Here is a 22,615-nt window from a genome sequence, read left to right on the forward strand (position 1 = left end):
AGTGGTAGTCTTTCAACATTGTTTGTTTGATGTTCGCAAATGCTTTGATCAGATGTTCTTGGACTAGATTGGAATGAGAATCGTTGATCAACACAGAAGAGACAGTTGCAAAAACAAAGGATGCAAGTCGCCAGGCATTATTTTAAACATTACCACTCCATTATAACATTACCAGTCTTTTCAACCACATTGACGACAATGTCTTCCACCATTTGTTCAGCACCATTTTCCACATTCGACCAAGCGTTGTTTACAGAGTCTTGAGCTTCAGATACATGTTTCAGCAATGAAGATTCAGCAGTTTCGAATGATTGCATCAATTTCCTTAGTTGTGAGAATGCATCGCGAGTTGATGACTCCAGGTCGAATAGCGAGCGAGATGAGGAGGACGAAGACGATGGAGGAGGCGATAATAAAGTAGCAGATAGTGGTGGTTGAGCGGCATATGATTTCAAGAAGCTTGTCAACTCCATATTCTGCTGATCTACAAGACGAGAGAATGGCATGTGGTTAGATCTTATCAGATAAAATGGCACACATATTTTCAACACAGTAATTGCATGCCCTGTGCTTCCTTCCTCGGACGGTCAAAATTCACGTCTGAGCAATTAGTAGCTTTGTGTTGATTTCTGTGATTTTTAAACCTGTGCGAGTTGCCCACAGAAGAAAAGACGTTGGAAGATGGCCGAACTGGAGCATATGGTCAGGTGAGCGATACAAAATCAAATCTCTACAATATTTCTATGCCTCCGTTATAACATTTTCTGTTGCAGGCGGCTTTCATTATCGCCCCGTCAATCAGCAACAGCTCCATCAAAATATATCGAAAACGAAGAAGATACCGCCATGCCATCATATACACCTCAGGCCATACACATGTCCTCTCCATCATCATCTCCACCATCCACATCATCACCATTCACCAACATTAACGAAACACTCTTTGCCGAACCTGAATCAACCCACCACATATATAGTCATAGTAGCAGCAGCAGCAGTACAGCACTAGTCGCACGCCACGGAGGCCGCCATCGCAGAGCATATAAGATCCCATCGCCGTATCCCTCCCTTCGATTCAGTGTTAGACTTCCCACTCTTCCAACACGATTAACAACCAACATTGGCAGTAAATCTCGACGTATGATATCTCATACACGGCATGCTTCTACATCTTTTATAGAAACTAGTAGTCATAGTAGTAGTAACACCACTAGCAACAGCAATATCAGCAGCACACACAGGACAGGAGACAAACGCAAACGCCGAACACGTAGAAACTCACTAGACACATCGCTCCCACTACCCCAAGTCGATTTCGACATATCAAGTCTCACCGGCTTCTCAAACAGTCTCTCATCCAGCATCCAACGATTATCAAACGACTCTAAAATAGGCAGTAATCTCAGCTTGTTGAGTGATGATGGAGAGACAGAGTTGCCGTTAATGTCTCGCATGCTGTTTATAAATAGTAGTCCTAGTAGTAGTAATAGTAATAGTAAGATGGATTCAGTGGAAACGGCATCGTCAGGATCGTCGTCGCATGCAACTGAGGATATGGAGTCGGATGATATGGTGGAAGATTATGAGAGGAATAGGTTGAGTGTCTTGTTGCAAAGAGTGGATATCAATCAAGATGCAACGCTCACCTACATATCATAAGTAAAGGAAGAGCTAGGGCACATAGATCGGCATCTTTAGCATACGCAAGCGGAAACACCATTCCTATAAATCTTATTCGTGAAATGCACGGGTCGTATAGCAACTATCTGGCAATTTTATATGGTTTGGTGGCTTTTTTTCTTTGTACATCTTAATACACACACAACCTCAAATGAAAATATGAATGACTTTTAGAACCAAACTGTTCTTTTTTTGTTATTTTTGCTTTGTTTTAAGTATGGGGGTTTCTTGATTTGTTTTCTCTTGTCCTTGCATTTGACAACACCATTTCAAACATCCACTATTCACACCATCTCAATATCCTCATCCACATCACCATCATTCTCTTCCTCTGCCTTATCTTCTGCGTCGTCATTACTATCTTCAATAGAGACGACCTGTCCCAATGGAGACGGTTGAGCAATACTAATATTATTCTTTGCTAAAGGTGCAACACCACCAGGGGGCGGAGCAAGCTTCTTGCGCGGCGGTTGAGTAGTCGTAGGTGAATTTGAAAGAGTATTTCCAACTAGACCTCCAGTCTTGCCATTCATAACAGGAGTTGGAGAACCAGGAGGAGGAATATGATCCATGGTGGTGCGGCGAGCCCTCTTCTTCTTGACTGCCTGAAGAGTGTTCGATATTAATACACCTTGCATCCATCCTTGAGGCCAAACCTCGATGAGCTAAGGGATGGTGTGTGATGTCAGTGCTGGCAGTGAGTGGTATGGGTCGTGTCATTGATTCAACATCAAGGGAAAAAAGACAACGTGCGTTTTACCCTGGCGAAGGCTTCTTTTCGAGCACGCCTCTCAACCTTTTCTTCTTCTTCCTTCTCTTCGATTTCACCAGTATAAAAGCTACAGTGATTTGACATTTAGTAAATATTTGGTACATGAGATTGACGTCATAAACCCCAATTAACGAGATATACGTACTCTAGTTCATTCTTGACGCATGCGATATCAGATGTGCTCATGACAATATCATATATACGTTCCCGTGTTTCAGAGTCAAGTTCGAATTTGGGTGCTGGGATGGCGTCTATGAAGAGTGGTGTCAAGGCATGAGTCATGGCAGCAACGCACGACAGTCTTTTGCTGAACAGACTCACCTTCCTCTGCCGTCTGTGGATTGGCAGCAATCTACGTGTAGCATTCAAAATTAGTTCTATGATCAAAACGCGGCCATAAGTGGTATCATTAGCAAGATCAGTTGCTTACTTCTTCTATATGGTACGAAAATGGTCAATCCTAGAAACCAATACGTGACGCAACAAATAGTTCACTTACGTGTCTTCCTTTGCACCAAAGCTTCGTATTTTGGCATTTGAACCATCATCATACCATGCACAATTTGACCCAGACGATTATACAGGTCATTCAATTCTTGTGTGTTGCGTTCGATCTTTTCTGGTAATATCATCTTTCCAATCAGTTTCTGCCAGAACAACAAAAACGTATCGAGTCAACTACGTAATGTCATTTGAAGACAGGATACAGTAACCCAATCGTATAGAAACTCACCTTCATTGTGAATGTGTTGTACGGTAGTATCTCTCGTACATGAACTATGAAATCATCGTGAGGGTGGTTCACGTCCATAGCGACTCGAGCTGCGGCATGAAGAATAGGCTTCAAAAGAGGTGGAAAGTTCTTCTTCTCGGCGAATGATTCTATTTGGAGAATGATTGTGTTAGATATCATAATTTAGAGTCATTGGCGATCTCGCAGTCCGGTTTTTCCTCACGCCACCACTAGTGCCACGGAGTCACCACCAAGTCAACAGCCGTGAACATACCTCTGGAAGCAGCATTCCTCAGAACCTGTAGAGCATCTTGCAGCGCTGGAGCAAGAGGTGGAGGAAGACGATCCACTGTCTCCTTCTTGACATCCTCTGCAGAACCACCCATAGTACTCGACCCAGCAGGTGCAGGAGCAGCAGCAACATGATGACCATTTGCTAAGCCATTGCCAACAGGACCATTACTAACAGCACCGTTCGGAATGGGACCAGCTTTGGTAGCAAGTTGGTTTTCCAACATGAGACCTTTCAATAATGCATTTATAGCATGGGAGCCACTCAAACCACCACCACCATTGGATGTAGAACCGGGAGCACCAGCAACGGGAGTTGATGGAGCTGTACTGGCTTTTGGCTTCTTTTTAGGCTTGCTTTCGTCCATGCCAGCACCTTTACGTTTCTTGGCTGCTGATTCTGGAGCATTTGGGGTGGGTGTAATAGCAGTACTAGGAGAAGCATCGTCATCTTCTATTATTACTGTGGGACCACCTGGAGCAGTAGTAGTAGCCTTCTTCTTTGGTGATTCTTTGATTGGTACAGCTCGTTGTTTGCCCTTTGCAGTGGTACGTTTACGTTTTGCTGAGGGCGAGTCTTCACCTGATGAGTCGTCTCTGACACCACTACAGTAAAGGAATTTGAAGGTAATCAGTATTGCTGTCAAACACTCGAAAAGCTTAACTCGAAAAAACATACCAAACATCAACAAACACACGAACTTACTATTCATCGAAAAAGTTCTCGACAGGACCCTTCCACACAAAGAAACCAAAGTCCCATTTAGCAGGAGGAGCGTAATTGACTTCAGCCCCAAATAGATCCGAGTCGTCAATGAATTCATCGTCCAAGTCATAATCTTCATAAACCTTTTTCTTTGCAGCAGCACCACTAGCAACCTGTTCGCTATTACCATCAGGATCAGAAGGCTGATCATCGTCATCATTATCAGAGTCGGCTTCAGATCCAGGCTTGTCGGCTTGATCGTCGTCGTCATTGGCCATTACAACATCGCCATTAACATCTTTGTGTGTAGGCGGAGGAGATGATTCAGAGGAAGAGTCGGGTCCATTAGCAGCATCGGGAGGCTGTTGAGCTGCGACTTGCTTCCTGAGTAGCTCTCGATATGAGACTATATTGGCTTGTTTGGCGTTTGGGTCGTTTGCTGGCAAGTTGACGAGATCAACACGGACACGACAACTCTTGGCATTTATTGGTGGCGGAGCGTCTGGAAAGGATAATTTTTCCTGCATGATTGAATGTAATATCGTGATAGGTGATGGATTGATTTAATTTAATTTTATGTTTTGTTGCTTCCTCTGGTCGCTGTCTTGCCAACCTCGTTTTTTTCGTGGGCCACGAGTTGAGAATGTCCATGCTTGTTTCCCCTTAACGTTTTTCAGACACCTCGTTTTTGGAGATCTGCACATAAAAGACGTGTTTTTTTGATGTAGATATTGTGAATAAGTATTTAATTGCTCATATTGAGTTCTAAATCGCGTCCTTACTATGTTGTTTTTGTTGGTATCACTGTAATTCGGCGCAGATTGAGATTTCTTGACTTTTGGTATAGGCAATTAGTCGCAGTATCTCAACCAAACTACAGGGGAGACGAGAAAAATGATGCAAAATGTGTATCAGACACATGTAATTTGCGATTCGACTCAAAATATACCTTCATTATGCCATGTTGTTGGCGCAGCTGAGTTTTGCTGGTGGGGCTCGTTTCTTCAGCTTTTGCAGAACACGCAGACGTGATATTTGCCGGTAAATGCAACGAAATATGCCGCGGCATTGAGCTATATTTATAGATCTTGTGGAATACCGACTCAGCTTGAACACCACACGCCCTTAAAACTCTCAAACTGCAACTCGTTGAATCGCTAAAACAAAAACCACTCAAAGTACCTCCATTGCCTGCAGCTCAGGCCGATAAATATGGCTGACTCTGTGAAGAGCATCGTGCGTTCTGTGTAAGTAGTGTTTCTCTAAGGCTTCAATTCACGCCGCCACGTAAAATGTCTTGATAATGGATGACCAACATTTGACGGCCCAAAACCATTGGAAGGAATTGGAGTCGAACATCCAATATATGCTCCTGCTTGATATTGAATGACCCTAGTGGTCTCATCGTCTTTCAATACGTTGAATTCCTTCAAGTCCCGCAGAGACATTTGACATACATTTTCCACCCAATTTTCTGGAAACCAAAATTCATTCTTATTGCCTCTATAGGAAAAATTACGCCAAGGGATACTCAGACATCCAAATCAAAGTCAGGTACACAGCACTTTGCTGATTTTATTGTTGTTAGCCCACTCTCGTAAACTAACACTTATGTGTCTATTAGACAAGCAACCTCCAATGATCCGGCAAGTCCTCAGTCTGATCATGCTCAGTAGATTCAGTTGATAATATTTGACCATTTCCAAACAGTGGGGACCATCTGGTACACTCATGGCTGAGATAGCTGATGCTACATACAACGCGTACGTCTTCTCGAAGTTGCTGATAATGCAGCAGACCGCTCGACTCAACCTTCATGTTTATAGACGAGACTTTCAAGAAATCATGGAAATGGTTGATAAGCGACTTAATGACCATGGAAAGAATTGGAGACACGTATTCAAGGTACATCACGAAATATCAAAACTTTGTTTCATTGCTCATTGACTCCTTTCCCTGTTTTAGGCACTTACATTATTGGATTATCTATTACATTCTGGATCTGAAGCAGTCATAACTTACGCCAAAGATAACATCTATGTCATCAGAACTCTGAAAGAGTTCCAGTTCATCGATGAGGAAGGGAAAGATCAAGGAGCAAATGGTATACATACGAATCACGCCAAAGCTCTGTTGTTGGAGCTTAACAACTCACAACGATGTACTGACGCAATCTTTTGTTCTTTCGCAACATCTAGTACGTCAAAAATCAAAAGATTTGACAGCGCTTCTGAATGATGAAGCAAGATTGAGAGAAGAACGAGCTGCCAGACAGGGAATGCAAAACAGAATCAGGGAAGAACCAACACCAAGTGGAAATGGAAATTACGATGAAGATGCTCAGCTAAGAAGGGCTTTGGAAGAGAGTAAACGAACAGCCGCTCTTGATGAAGCCAGGAGAAGAGAGGGCATGACGTAAGCTCATTTTACTCTTGATTTTGTGTGAACCGCAAAAAAACCAATTAGAGCCCTATTGTTTCTTCAACAGGGACTTGGAATTGCAAAGGACGCTAGAATTACTAGCAGAACGAGAACAAATGCAATTAGAGCAACGAAGAATTGCCAATCAGTTGACCGGAGGCAGTACCTTTTCATTTGAAAAGTATGTGTGCCACGTCACAAGTTTCAACTTATGAGATGAAGCTCACATCATTCTAACAATACTCAATAAAATCCCTTTCAACAAACAGCAACAGCCCAACAGAAGATTTCGATCCCTTCCAACCTAAATGGGGTGGTGGTAAAGACGTAAACCCCATTGGGTCGACATACAATCCATTCATATTTGAAGCTGAAGCTGGTAAAATACGATCACCTTCAATGAGTACATCCAACAGTGGCAACAATCTTAATATGGTGGTTGGTATGAATCCTCTTCGACCACAATTGACTGGTGAACCTATGAGAACAACATTCCCTGTCGAACCTCTTCGAACTCAACACACAGGCCCATCTTCATACGGTGTTGGTGGTGGTGGGGGATCGCAATTCGGAAGCGGATTTGATGGTGGTGTTGGTGCTAAACCGATGCCTTATCAGGTAGTGGTGCAAAGTACCGACTTTCTTTGTTAAAGTTGACTCAATTGTAAATCACTTGCGCTAGGGTATGAATGATGCAAATGCTCAGATGGCGAATATGGCACGTAATAGGTACAGAAGAATTGCCTTTAAATGGATGGGGGGAGGTTCTCGCAGCTTGTTTGCTAACACATCTGTTGTCATTAGTTCTCAAATAGATCCTTTTGCCAATCTCGCTGCTGGCCGAACCAACCCAAACAAGTACGTTCTAACTCCTAACTCTCAGAGTTCGAACAATATTTCTCACTCGATGCTGACATATATTCATATGTATTAGTCAATTTGGAAGTGGTGGCATGGGCATGGGATCATCAGGAATGCCGCAACAAAACTATGGTGGTGCTGGTAATGGCTCTATAAATCCATTTGGTGGAAACACCGGAAGCTCTTCATCAGGATTCGGTGGAGGCTCGAACTATAATACTAATACTTTTGGCGGCTCATCAGATCCAAATCCATTCTCTGCTACAGTGAGCTTGTTTGTCTCTGAAGATCATGTCTGAATTTCAGTTGTTTATGATTTCTCTCTTTTTGCAGCCTGGACCTGGTGCTATGGTGTTGGCATCGTCGAGTGGACCTTTTGGAAGTGGGTCGAGTGCCTTCCCAGGTCAATCAACTCCATTTGGTCAATCGAATTTTGGAGGACAGCAACAGTCCTCTGGATATGGAGTACCACAACAACAGCAATCTGGATTTGGAGGTAACACAGCACCAAATCCATTTGGTGGAGCCAACAACGCCTCTGCATTTGGTGGAACGTCATCTCAACCATTTGGAGGCAACAACACTTCCCAACCGTTTGGTGGTGCCTCATCACAACCTTTTGGAGGCAACACATCTCAGCCATTCGGTCAACAATCATCTCAACCGTTTGGTCAACCACAACAGCAACAGGCAGCCAATCCATTTGGTGGTATGGGTAGTGGTGGCGGTGGTATGACTACTCAACCATTCGGTGGTGCTTCCAACATCAATAGTAATAATGCTTTTGGTCAACCGCAACAACAACAGCAATTTGGAAATCCGGCTTTTGGCAGCACTCCCTTTGGTCAACCTCAACAACAGCAACAGCAACCCTTTGGAAATAATAATAACTTTGGTCAGCAGCCATTTGGTACACAACCGCAACAACAACCACAACAACCATTTGGCAATAACACGTATGGTCAGCAAAATGGGTTATTCTAGAAAGTATGGAGATAGCATTATGGACATGTCATAATTCGACCTCGCACATTTTATATTTTGCTCTAGTAAAACGATTGTATTGATGGTGGTGGTGGTGAATTGGTGATGAGCAAGCTGATTACGAGTTATGAGGGGTTGTTGATACTTATAGTATTGCTGGTCTTGATTTCAATATAAACATCTTTTTATAAAGTTTTGTGTTTTGTTCCGAGCTTATTGCGGTTGTTTCATTATTAAACCTTTCTTCTTACCAGACAATTCCAGAGGAATCAGCTAGTAGCTGGCTCACCAGCCTTGACTACATACGACGACGAAGACAAGTTTGAGCCTGATATCGACGACGAGACTAGATACGATTACTCCCAGTATGTCAACGACGAAAACGAACTCAAACGACAAAGCTCCGAAAATAGCGATGCAATTCATCGTCTCAAACAGTGTCAATTGAGGAGAGTACAAGAAGAATTACGAGCCAAATCGCTTTCCAGAATCAACCTGTGCGGAAATCACATTCATGATCATCAACCACATTCAAACACACACGCTAAACAGCTTCCGATCGTGTCAAGCTCTGGCGTAAGAAAAGCCATGTTTATTATTTGCCCAGAAATCAGCATTTGAATTATCGCCCGTCATATCGCTTGCAAGGTGAGAATACAAACGTCTTCAATTTGACATTGACGACGCTCGGTTTGGACGACTCTCTGACGCTTTTCTTTGTGGACTCCCTGATATCTTTATTGCTATTGAAACCATTCATTGATGTCCTTCGTTGTTACATCTAGGCTGCAATGTATCAGAAGAGTTGCAACGGTCTGTGATTTCGAGGTTACAATGTCCAGAGCGAACGATTAGATACTTTATTGTCAAGAGCACGAATTCAATGCCAGGATGATGAGTTCTGCTGTGAACCGCACCTTACAGTCAGTCAGTTCACTGGTTTGATTTCGGGCTTGGAGGCGTTGATTTTCTTGTGAAATGGTTGAGAATGTGAGTTGAAAGGCCGATGCGTTAAGGGAGTCAAAACAATGTTCGTTTTCATGTAACAGACTTGGACACGATTTTGTTTCCCAAAATTCTCGATGATATTCAATGCTTTGAACGACGGCCAGCCAGTGAAAATTGCATGAGATGGACAAGTGAGCAGGCTTACTGCCGCATATATGACCACTCGATTGAGTGCAATTGGCTAGGAGGTCGTTGCTTCACAAAGGGTTAACATTGTTGGGGTTTTCAATAGGAAGTAGAGCCTAGAGCTGGAACGCCGTGTGTGCCATACTGGACTCGGTTGATCCGTAAGTAGAGATCGTACTCGACCGTGCTGACACTGGACTTTGCGCGTGATCGAGACACGTACACTGACCTGTTTCTGAACAGCTAACCTTCTCTTCCCGACACAAAGAACCTATGCTGACAAGACAAGGGAAGTTCGACCGCAACCATACTATTATCAGCACTGAACCTTTTGATCTCGAAGAAAAGTTACGAATGATCTCGGCAACGGCGTTGGTGGCGAAACTGCTCGTTTTTCTTTGTACAGTGTATGTGATATACCACGTGAATAAATAAAACATCTTTTGGCACGAAGTTTCATGTGCTTTATCGTTGAAAGGTTTGTCGTGATGACCAGTTGACACACCGACACTTCCACTGAGCTGAAGCACACACAACAAGCTGGATTCCAGGAATAGTCGTATCCGAGCATTCGCGAATGGCAGTGGGAGTACCTCGCCGACTGAAGCAGAGATACCGCGAGGATTCCTTGCAGGTAAGATAGACTACAACCATTTAGACGGAAACGACACGTGCAATTGTCAAAGGTTCGAAACGCATCGGTGTGTCTCATGATCGAGTGCACGACGATCAGTAAGCGTACTTGTATCAAGTACTTTTGCTTAGCAAATACTGGAACATCTAAAACTTCCGACAGATTCGAGGGACTAGCTTACAGAGCAGAAGGGGGCATACAAGGAAGCTGGCAAGCAATTTGAATTTGCAAGCTTCAAGGATTACGTTTGATCCATTGTTGTAATCAAGTTGAAGAGCTTTGCAGAAACTTTAAACAAAGTTGCAAAATCCACCAATTTCAAACAAACTCCTTTCCTTTAGAGCTAGAGGACTCTGGTCAAATCCAACGCACCTCAGATCGAGGAATTGGCTCCTTTGCCAAAAGAGCTAGCTCTTCTATACCATTGACCTCTGTCTCCTCGTCACGATCTCGCGAGCTACTCTATAATTCAGATCACCTTCCATCATCCCAATTCTCAGACTTTCACACGACCTCAAACAACTCTAATAACAGCAATAATTTATTTAATTCCTATCTCCCTTCCACTTCTTCACGAACCTTTGAAAGACCGCCCACATCAAGTCCTGGATCAACCCCGCCAACGCAACCATCACGTGTAACTAGCCCACTATTTCGTAAGATCTCAAACATGTTTGGAACTGATCATGATGACGATGATCCTACGCGTCTCATTCATTTAAATGATACGATCAAAAATGCTCAAATGAAGTATCTACATAATCGAGTCACTACCGCCAAGTATAATGTCTTGACCTTCTTGCCAAAATTCTTGTATGAGCAGTTTAGTAAATCGGCCAATTTGTTCTTTTTGTTTACTGCTTTTATTCAGGTATGATGGTGATGCCTGAGTTTGTGCTCTTGATGTGACAATTCAGTCTGACGCTTTTGTCGCAATAGCAAATCGGTGATATCTCACCTACAAACAAGGCCGGTACAGCTCTTCCATTGAGCATAGTCGTATTCGCTTCAGCGGTAAAAGAATTGATTGAAGATGCACGACGAACGAAAATGGATCAGGAAACCAACGCACGATTATGTAAAGTCCTGTCTGGAAACACATTTGTAGAAAAGCCATGGAGAGATATTGTTGTAGGAGATGTTGTAAGAATCGAAAATGGACAGTTCTTCCCAGCTGATTTGGTCTTGCTTTCGTCATCTGAACCTGAAGGGCTCTGTTATATCGAGACTTCCAATCTTGATGGGTAAGTTTAGTTGACGGGTCCAGTTCGATTTCAACATGTATCTAATTCCTGTTTTTTTCTTCTAGTGAAACCAATCTCAAAATCCGACAAGGTTTACAAGAAACTGCCAACATATTGACACCTGAACAAGTTGCTCGTATGGATGGTATGATCAAATCAGAACAACCTAACCGGTCATTGTATACTTATGAGGGTACTTTACGACTTGGTCATGACGAGTTACCGTTGGAGCCTCTTCAGCTCTTGCTCAGAGTATGAATTTGTTACTCCTGTTTTTTTTTGCTGCCTCGATGGTCCTCTTTAACGCACCTTTACGACAGGGTGCCATGTTGAGAAATACTCGATGGGTGTATGCCGTTGTCGTATTCACAGGTCATGAAACGAAATTGATGAAAAACGCCACGTAAGTTCATCGGTGTGTTGCAAACGAGGTAGCATTCAAGCTGCTTATCATGTATTGTTGTTCGATAGATCTACTCCTACCAAAACGACAAAAGTAGAACGAATGGTCAACATACAAATTCTGTACCTGTTTTTCATTCTGTTGGCCATGTCAGTGTTGTGTGCTTTGGGAACCTTGATTCGAACGGTATTGGTCTACTTCGAAGTTTTTTGTTGTTGCTTGTCTCATTCCTTTTCTCATCATGAAATAGTACAATTCACCTTGGGAAAGGGAAATTTTACTCCTGTCTACTGATGGTGCTCTTGGTCAGTTCTTCCTGAACATTTTGACCTTTATGATTCTATTCAACAATTTGATTCCACTCAGGTACCTTTTAATCACGTCATGGCTGATTAAAGATCGAAAACTAATCCTTTTTTGGTTGCCTAGTTTGATTGTAACCATGGAATTCGTCAAATATTTCTTGGGAACACTTATAAATGCCGATTTGGACATGTATTATGAAGTCAATGATACTCCAGCAACAGCTAGAACCTCATCACTTGTCGAAGAATTGGGTCAAATTGACTACGTATTTTCAGATAAGACTGGCACCTTGACCTGCAACATTATGGAATTCCGCATGTGTAGTATTGGTGGTATTGCCTACTCAGACTCGGTACCTGAAGATAAGAAGCCTCGCATTGATGAGAATGGTCAAGAAGTGGTAATGATTGCGCTTGTCCTTGTGTAGCAGCTCCCGTGTTTTTTTTGGCTCACTGTGTTTTCACATAGGGCTATTATGACTTTAAGAGACTGCAAGACAATCGAAAGAATGGATCGCCTCAAGTCAGAGAAATGCTACACGAGTTCTTGTGTCTCTTGTCTGTCTGTCATACAGTTATTCCAGAAACTAGTGAAGATGAACCTGGTAAAATCGTCTATCAAGCTTCGTCACCTGATGAAGGTGCTCTAGTTAAAGGTGCTGAGATGCTAGGATATATCTTCACCACTCGTAAACCCAAAACCGTGACAATCGTTGTGGATGGTCGAGAACAAGAATGGGAAATTCTCAATATCTGTGAATTCAATTCTACTCGTAAACGAATGTCTGCTGTAGTCCGAGGACCAGATGGTCGTGTCAAACTATATGTTAAAGGAGCTGATACGGTCATCTTAGAACGTTTATCTCCTCTCGACAATTTATTCGTAGAACGTACCACCAGCCACCTAGAAGATTATGCTACAGAAGGGTTACGAACCTTGTGTATTGCATACCGTGATATTCCCGAAGAAGAATATCAACAATGGACATCAGTGTATAATAAAGCAGCTACAACCATCAACAATCGGTCAGCAGAACTCGACAAGGCTGCTGAATTGATTGAAAACAACTTGATACTTCTCGGTGCTACAGCTATCGAAGATAAATTACAAGATGGTGTACCTGATACAATTCATACTCTGATGACTGCTGGTATCAAAGTATGGGTTTTGACTGGTGATCGACAAGAAACCGCCATCAACATTGGATACTCTTGTAAATTGATTACTGAAGAAATGTCGCTGATAATATGTAACGAGACAACGCACTTCGAGACGAAGGATTTTCTACAAAAGAAATTAGCTGCTGTTCAAGGTGGTTTACAAGGTACAGGTAACGAAAATCCCTTTGAACAAGAGAGTGGAACTCCATTGCTACCCTTCTGGCCATTTAAGAAGAGGCGTGAGAAGTTGGATAAACCTGAATTCTCTACTGAAGTTGAGGTAACAGCGGCATAGCATAAACGATCGTCTCCTCTTCGTGTTTTTGCATTTCATACTCACACGTTTTTCTCACTGCAGCCTCTTGCATTAATAATTGATGGAAAAACTCTTGATTTCGCCCTGGAACGTGACATTGAACTCATCTTCTTGCAACTGGCCACACTCTGTAAAGCGGTCATCTGTTGTCGAGTATCACCATTGCAAAAAGCCCTTGTAGTCAAACTAGTAAAGAAGAATGTCAATCGAGCTGTAACACTAGCAATTGGTGATGGTGCCAATGATGTCGGAATGATACAAGCAGCACATGTAGGAGTAGGTATATCTGGTATGGAAGGTCTACAAGCAGCCCGATCAGCGGATTTCGCTATTGCCCAATTCCGATTCCTTCGTAAATTGCTGCTTGTGCATGGTGGATGGGCGTATAGTCGAATGTCGAAACTGATTCTGTACAGTTTCTACAAAAACATCACGTTGTATCTCATTCAGTTGTGGTTTGCTTTTGATAATGCATTCTCTGGACAGGTTAGTGTATTCTGGATTACTATATTTCAATGCAACTTTGATTTTTTTGTCGACTAAACATAATGTATCGATTAGACCTTGTTTGAATCATGGACACTGGCTGCTTATAACGTAGCATTCGCTCTCTTCCAGCCTGTAGCTATTGGTATCTTTGACCAATATGTGTCAGCTCGTATGTTGGATCGATACCCTCAGATGTATCAATTGGGTCAGCGTGAAGTGTTTGTACGTACATATTCATTATGTTGCGCCTTCCTTTTTCATTCCTCATGCAATATTTGCTATATTATAGTACAACGATAAAGCATTCTTTGCATGGCTAGCCAACTCATTCTTCCATTCCTTATTCATGTATTACATGATTCGAGGGATTTATGGAGAGGGCACCATTGAGCCATATGGTCTCCTGGGTGACAACTGGGTGTTTGGAGAGACTGTCTACACCGTAGTGTTGATTACCATTACTATGAAGGCAGCTATAGTGACGGATCTATGGGTCAAATTTACTTATATTGCTATATTTGGAAGGTATGTTTGTGAAATGGATTGTTAGATCATGTCGTGGCAGATGGTGCATCAGTCCAATCATTTACACTTGTTTTGTCCCCTTTTTAGTATTGCCTTGTGGTTTGTTCTCTTCCCTGTATGGTCTGTTGTCGGACCAATGCTACCTCTCTCTGCTGAGTTATATGGCATCATACCAAAGTTATATGGAAGTGCTGCATTCTGGTTTATCCTTATACTGATACCGTTTGCTGCTAACACGAGAGACTTCATATGGAAATAGTACGTTACCACTTTTGAGACTCGATATCTCCCCTTTTTTTTCTCCAACGTACTGACATTCGCTCCTTTTTTATAGCTATAAGAGAACCTACATCCCCGAGTCATACCACATTGTGCAAGAGATCCAAAAGTACAATATTCCAGATTATCGACCACGTATGGAATGGTTCCGTAAAGCAGTGCACAAGGTCCGTATGATTCAACGTCTAAAGAGGTCTCGTGGATTTGCCTTCTCGCAGAACGAAGGTGGTCAAGAGCACTTGATTCGTGTGTATGATACTACTCGAAGGAAGCCAAGAGGTTGATCAAGTCATTATGAAATTCTGTCGCTTGCAACTACACTTGCATTTGTTAAACTCTCGCTCCTTTTATCATTTCATTGTAACCATAGTCATTCAAAGATATTCTTTTTTTCGATTATAAACTAATTAAAATGATATTGAAGAAGGGTGCATGCGGTGCCGATTCGGTTTACGCGTTTTGAAGAAATTAGTTCTTACTTGAACGGGCGGGAATCACTCAATTAAAGTGTTGGAAAAAATTAAGTTTTGGTTCGCTAGGGATGCTTAATCAGCTTTGCCCTTTTTCGTTACGCTACCGAAAATGTGTGTTTTTCTTACCTCACAAAACCTAAACCATCCTAGCCAATAGCCTAAGAGATAGGGTAACAAGACATAGTAGCACTAAGAATATCATACTTTGCCATCCCATCCACAAGACTACCGCTTTACTTGGTATACTAAATCGAAGGATGACTCAAGGAGCTTCATCATCGTCTGCTGGAGGCGAACAACATGCTAACGGAGAAGGATCTGCTGAGACAAAGAAGAGAGGCCGTCCCATAGGATCCAAAAACTCAAAGGTTGCACCCCCACCAGGAGCCGTGGCTCATCAGTACTGGTCTTCAAACGAAGGAAAACGAGTACGTGTCATCGACTCAAATCTGTTTATGTTTGGATTTTTGACATCCCACACACACCAACAACAATGACATGAGGGTGATACGGTACAAGTTTACTAACCGATCACTCTATTCTTACTACATAGTTATTAGGACACATGAAGAGTATTGCTGATAACATGCGCGGTATCGAAGCACTTATCGGTGTAAACATGGGTCTCATGCCAATGCAGCCATACAACAATGCCCAACCAATCTATTTCCCTCAATTCGGTGGGTACCCCCCATATGATATGAATAATATGATGCATATGCCAAACCATTCAGCGACTTCTCCTCCTCACGATACCGCCATGGCCGATGATGGTGCGCCTAATGGTGTCGATCCAGCTACAGGCAAGAAGAAACCTGTCAAGCGTAAGAAGGTGGTCAAGGATCCTGATGCACCTAAGAATCCGTTGTCATCATACATGCTATATATGAAGGATAATGTTGATACGTTGAAGCTTCAGGCTCATGGTCAAAAGATTGGGATTGTCGCTGGTGAAGCTTGGAAGGCTTTGACTCCTGAAGAGAAGAAGGTAAGACAAGAGAGAGGTTGCATCTATTTCACACTGGTTGTGTCTAAGTGTTTATAGTTTACTAACTATTCATTCGGTGCCATTTAGCCATATGAAGACCGTGCTCTTGCCCTACGAGAATCTCACAAGCTTCTCAAGGACGAATACTTGGCAAAGAAGGCTGCTGCTGCTCGTGAAACTGGTGCTCCAGCCGCTACTTCTAGTACAGGTCAGTTTTTCGAATGTCAGGACCATGGGACACGTCATCATGTCTAACATTGCTTCCTTTACTTAGCTGTTTCGCCGAAAGAGAGCGAAGAGGAGGAAGATGACGATGAAGATGACGAGGATGATACTGCTCTTGCTCAAGCCCATTCCACTCATATGCAGGTATGCATTCACCCTGAGTTTCATCTTTGCTTTTTGTCGTTGTTTGCTTTTGTTGGTGGTGGTGGTGCTGTTTTTCTGTAGTTTTATGTCATTGTGTCTTGCCACTGGCTCAACACTAACCATTCGCTTCGTTTCAATCTTAGGGTGTCGAAGAAGAGGACGATGATGACGAATCAGGAGAATCTTCTGATGATGAGCCATCTCTCGTAAAGCCTCCTGCCCTCAAACATACAGCCCCAGCTGCAGTAAAACAACAACCACAGGCCACACCCAAGGCAGCAGGCAAGAAGGCAGCTCCACAACCAGCAGAATCCGAATCCGATGATGACTCGAGTGAAGACGAAGAAGAAGTACCCCCAGCAAAGAAGGTCAAAGTCACTCAAGCAGCTCCAGCACCTGCCAAAGTACAACCACCAGCTATCATAAAGCCTCCTACTGCCAAACCTATAACTCCACAACCCATCGTCTCTCCTCCCGTTAGTGTCAAGAAAGATAAAAAGCCTTCTGGATCCAATAGCATGAGTCCGTTGCCGGAAGTACCAAAGAAGCCAGTTGTGCCTACGATGGTTGATCCTGAAATCAAAAAGAAGAAGAAGAAGAAACAAAATCAAGAGTAAGGGAGGTATTACATACAAGAAGTCCAGTCATTCTCTATGTTGTAGTTGTTTGATAGGGTAGTAAGGTACCAAACGTAGGGTAAAGCCAAGTTGTAGTCGTGCTTTTTTTATGTCTTGAACGTCTTATTTAGCAAATAGCAAATAAAAGATTTGTAAACAAAACTCAAAACTCAAACCCAGACGCGTGTTCAAGTGTGGTTGTATAGATTCGTGTCAACTATTTGCTCTTTAAATATTGTTGAACGAAGATACAAATAACCAACATGTCTGCGGAAACACCAACGCTGAGTGAAGTATTTGATGTCAATGATCCACACGACTCTCAGACTACCGACACGGATTTGAGATATTTGGCGTACTTTGGTGAACTTTCGCTTCAACCATCCCTTTCTCGTATCGTTGCTTACCAAAACTTGTTGATCTAGCTAGAGCAAGGGCGTTGCTACTGCCTCTTGTACGTTATTCAGCCTACACGAGCGAGTTAAGTGATCACCATCAAAGTTTTGGTGGAGCGAGAGATTTTCGACTTTTGGAGATTTGACGTATTGAAGTGGACAATTTCATCATATTTTGCATGTTTTACATTCAAATTCAACCGTTTTTCTAACTTGAATCTGTTTCTATTAGTATTGGAGAGGTGAACCAAAAATTTTAGTACCCAATCCTTTCATGATTAACGACCCAAATCTATACAGGCTTTTCGACCACTTGTCTACCGCTCAATCGTCAACCTCGGATACGCAGTCTCATGGGGATACGTAGCAACAGGTTTTGTGAATCAGCTGCTTTATAACAAGGTGCACCAACTAACCTGTTGTTTCCTTCTAGACGTGACTCTCGAAGCCATAAAAGAGAACAAACGACAAGGGTCAACAAATGAATCACTGGCCCGAGTGATACTATCTCGAGGAGTTTTCCAAAGTTTAGCATCAATGGCTCTCCCTGCGTTTACAATTCATCAGACGGTGCATATTGTCACGAACTTAATGAAGAGGAGGCCAGGCTTATCGCCTTTGATGATGAGGCTGGGACCAACTGCCGCTGGGCTGATGGTTGTGCCTGCTTTACCAATTATGTTTGATCATCCTGTAATCAGACGTCAATATTGTTTCTTAAAGGATTTTCTTCTTAAACGTATATCTTTGCTTAGGTTGAATACGCTGTTGAAAGGATATTCGATACTGTTTGGCCATCTGAATCTGCGCATCGTCATGCGTCCGAACATGAGACAAAGAAGGAGTTGTAGTAGTTTGTCTGACTTTTGAACATTGGGCCAAGGAAGGAGGTGTAATTTGATTAGAAATGAAAGGTGTTTCAAAATAGAATAGTATTCAGCTGATATTAGAGGAAGGTTATTTAGGTGGGGTATCTACTAGTGGAAGATGTAGATTACTCTAAAGGTAAACTTATAGACTAAAGAGCTTCCTTCCTGAACACGCAAACTGATCTTGTTCTCGCGTATGTCGCGTATGGCATCATGCATACGCCTCTTGATGGGGATGGCTACTAACATATCTGTAGATTCTGGAAGGGTTACCAATTTCCTTGTCCACGGGAGACCTTGAAGTGAACAAGTAAAATGACAGCTTAATGTGCCTGGTCTGCAGCATCCACCAAATGTTACTTTGAACCACTTGGGCTGCCACAATGTTTGGTAGGTTGATTTGCGTTTTGTCTTGAAGGATGATAAATGTTGTGATGAACGTTGTATAACACATGTGTCTTATTGGTTAAGGGATGTGACCCATCCATTTTATGATGGATTTAACATCCATCCACGCTTTTTTGTCGATGCCACGGTTATCTCGTACTTGGTGTGGTCGATCATTTAGTCAACATCAACACAAATGCAATGACATTTTTTCGGTTGTATTGCAGCTAACTCACTTTGACTTTTATCTTAGGTGGAGTTTCAGATCAGCTTCTCTGCAATGACGACGGATGGCTGTCAAGTCTTAGGCTTGTGTGTCTTTCTTTAAATGTCGACCCATTGGCACTGATGCCGACGGAATGTCCGCCAAACAACATGTGGTATTTGCCTGCATGGAGTTTGATATGTTGCTGTTGTTGATATTGCTGTTGTACTGTTACTAACGAACATGTTTGGACTGTCTCACTTCCAGAGTGTCATGAAGCCATGAAATACACTCACAACCATACGTAAACTTGAGGTCTCGCTTTGCAATCAATACAATCATTTAATCTATTTCATCTACATCAGTCGTTTGATGGAGCTACTAGTTATTCAATTCGCCTTCCGCATACCAAGCGCTTAGAATCCGGAATTTTCAGGTTTCAATTTCAAAATCCAAATGCGACAAGATTTTGAGCATCCATCACTCTAATTGTTCACTTGCATCATCATCTTGTGACTTCCAACTACCAGGTCATGAAATGGCTGCTCTCTTTCGGTGAATGAAAAGTTTTATGCCTTCCTCATTTCATGCATTCATCGATTATATGGCAACGACAACATTTTGAAAAAGGACAGGAAGACAATGAAGAATTTGAAGAACGTTGTCATGAGTTTCTACTCATGTCGTCCCGTACTTTTGCGTTGGGAATCTTGATCGCGATCTTCAACCACGCCAACATTGAAGATACGTTGTGGTCATAAGTCAAAACCAAAATTACCTCCAAGAGAGCATTAAAAGTATTTCAGACTAACGGTGGTCTATGTCGTAGATTTTGATCGGAACCTGGAGGAACACGAGTGCATCTGATTAATATTCATCATTGCATCGTGTGAGGACCGCGTGTTCCCCTTTCTACCACTTCTCGCCTTCAATCATGTCATGATGGGCGTCACTGACACTGCAGGAATCTCTCGTGCTTCATGCTAAAGTGATGGTGGTGGGTGATGGATTGTCACCTTCTGCATATGCTGAGGATGAAGAGTAAACGGCGAGGACCCAACGACCCCCATCTCCCGAACGAGATCTCAGGGCTTGATATCATGCTACTCTCTGAGGCTGCAGAAAGAACTCGGAATCTTTGCTAGTGTGTTATTGGTCTGAGAGCTGAAGATCTGACAATGTCAGTCTTGTTCGACATATGCACTGTAATGACCTGCGATGAGTTCGCTGATATCTGGACTGCTAGAAATATCTACGAAAAATTGTAGAAAATCGTGATTCTTTCTGAAATGGATGCAAGGAGAGTGGTAGGTGATATTTACGTTTTGCTGCAATCCAAGATTTGTTACAAATTAATTTCGTATTATATACAATTGTTTCAGTCTTCACATGAGATCAGGCATCTGTTTCTGGCTTCAAGAAGGAAGGTTTCATGCTCTTCAACGTAAAGCACCATTAGATCACGCTTCTCAACTTCATCGGTCAGTTGAACACCATTTTCTGCTCATATGACGAGTCAAAGGCGTATGTTGGTAGTTATACAGGACCGACCGCTTATTTGTCTGAGGTGGTTTGGTGCACTCACAACAAACGATGCAACCTGGCATCCATCGACCGCCATCATGGCCAACGAGACGAAGGCCAAAAATAAAGAATGCGATGAGAATCTTTTACATCTCAGTTTGGTTATTTTGATTACTACCTGATTTGAGGTTTCGGTATGGTGGGTCGAGTGCACGTATCCTTTGGGTCTAGTACCCAGATGTCAGCTTGAAAACGGTATTGAGTACGGTTGAAGTCCCTGAAGCACCAATGTCTCACTATTACCGGCATATCGGCAACCACTCCTTGCACTCGCCTCGTTTGAATTTGAGTAACATCATTTCAGCTCACTCAATGACATTGTGCAGCAACTTAAAGATATCTCCCCACCCTCACAAGAATCTTATGCAAGAGCCGAATACCACGTGAAGATCGACGGACCCAGGACTTTGGTGCCAGTTACCGGACCGCATCACGTCGCATTTGGAACCGTGCTATGGTATACTACAGGTTGCTCATATTTGGCCTCTGTCGATGATTTGCAACGTATAATCTGGCCTATAGCTCTGTACTAGAATAGAGTCGGAAAGGATTCACGTCTTTCAAAAGGAATCACTTGTCAGGTGTTTACTGACGTGACTCATGTCGCACTCTTAAAGTTCAAGCTCAACAGGGGCGCTGATAATCCTCTTTGTTTATTAGATACGAGATATTCATGGAAGTTACTATACGACCATCCTTTGATTGAGATAGTCGCAGCTGTGAATTTTAGAAAGAATGACAACACGAACCCCGATCCACGACGAGCGCACTTGCCTCTTCCAAGACCACAAGCACTTCAGATAGAAAGCTGTGGCCTTCAACCATCCAGAAGGTCTTCTATGAACTTATACCGGCCAAGTGCTGATTAGTCGTGATGACGAAAAGCAACAGTCTGGGATGTGTTGCAATCACGATGTAAAGCAAACAAAAGTGTTCCAATATACCGATCAGACCTGGTTTGGCATCCTTTGGACGTGTTTGCTTCCGTTTATTCAACGTCAACTTTCGAACGAACGTAAACGTACTATAGAGGAACGCCAGAACCTCGATGTTAAGATATAAAAGCTCGTTCAATAGAACGAGCAATAGACAATACACGCGTTTTAACCAAAATATATGGTTTTGGTTGAGACGTCATTCGATTTTCGACTTGCATTACGCCTAGCAGGTCATGTCGAAACACTTGGAACGGATTTCTTGACATTATGATAGCAAAACGACTACAATATACTATCAGCTTGGTGGTCATGCTAAGTATGTTACCATACAGTCTAAATCGACCGTTTACTGATATGTGATGGCAAATCTACTCAACACTTGTAACAACCATGCTGGTTTCAGTATAAACGCAACCACTGATACCACAGAAACTAGCAACAATACGCAGCATGTAACGTGGATGTCTCTTTCTACCATGAGTCTTATTGGGATGGACTTGTGCTCGCTGCAATCCGACAATAAACGAAATGGGTCGTATAATATACGAGAACTCATCGAACAGAAGCCAGAAGGAAGTAATGAGAACTTCAGACATAAACATTTCTTGTTTTGGCCTTCACATACACCGTGGTAGCTTCGCAACCTAATCACCTCTCTTGAGAACAAATGTAATGGATATTTGCGGTAGAGAACCTACTCGAACACTCTACAGAGTAAGGGCATTCAGAATATAGGCGGCTTTATACTGTGATCCCAAGTGTAGCCCCTCAGTTCTGATGCATGCACCAGAGTCACGGCCTGCAAATATGCCACTTGTCGATGTATGTTTTAAAGCTAGATTTATACACATC

At 42.6% G+C, this 22,615-nt stretch overlaps 2 protein-coding genes across 2 annotated transcripts; both read left to right on the forward strand.

Annotated features, from left to right (window-relative positions):
* Nucleotides 1–5,913: 5,913 nt before the first annotated feature.
* SmJEL517_g05015 (uncharacterized protein) lies at nt 5,914–15,222 on the forward strand (the record flags this gene model as incomplete). The annotated part of the gene is made up of 25 exons (XM_031170943.1): nt 5,914–5,945; nt 6,009–6,087; nt 6,148–6,286; nt 6,381–6,597; nt 6,671–6,784; nt 6,873–7,221; nt 7,286–7,332; nt 7,408–7,461; nt 7,538–7,730; nt 7,798–8,420; nt 8,703–8,813; nt 10,134–10,216; nt 10,558–11,087; nt 11,156–11,460; nt 11,526–11,712; nt 11,781–11,863; nt 11,932–12,049; nt 12,114–12,229; nt 12,293–12,569; nt 12,638–13,609; nt 13,688–14,131; nt 14,207–14,356; nt 14,424–14,659; nt 14,747–14,917; nt 14,994–15,222. The coding sequence occupies 25 exons, from the start codon at nt 5,914–5,916 to the stop codon at nt 15,220–15,222; spliced, it is 5,859 nt and encodes a 1,952-aa protein (XP_031023073.1).
* A 2,426-nt stretch (nt 15,223–17,648) lies between these two features.
* Nucleotides 17,649–18,631, forward strand: SmJEL517_g05016 (uncharacterized protein; the record flags this gene model as incomplete). The annotated part of the gene is made up of 5 exons (XM_031170944.1): nt 17,649–17,748; nt 17,811–17,839; nt 18,081–18,153; nt 18,214–18,473; nt 18,536–18,631. The coding sequence occupies 5 exons, from the start codon at nt 17,649–17,651 to the stop codon at nt 18,629–18,631; spliced, it is 558 nt and encodes a 185-aa protein (XP_031023072.1).
* Between the last annotated feature and the right edge of the window lie 3,984 nt (nt 18,632–22,615).

Source organism: Synchytrium microbalum (assembly GCF_006535985.1).
Source record: "Synchytrium microbalum strain JEL517 chromosome Unknown SmJEL517_scf0040, whole genome shotgun sequence".
NCBI classification, from domain to species: Eukaryota; Fungi; Chytridiomycota; class Chytridiomycetes; order Synchytriales; family Synchytriaceae; genus Synchytrium; species Synchytrium microbalum.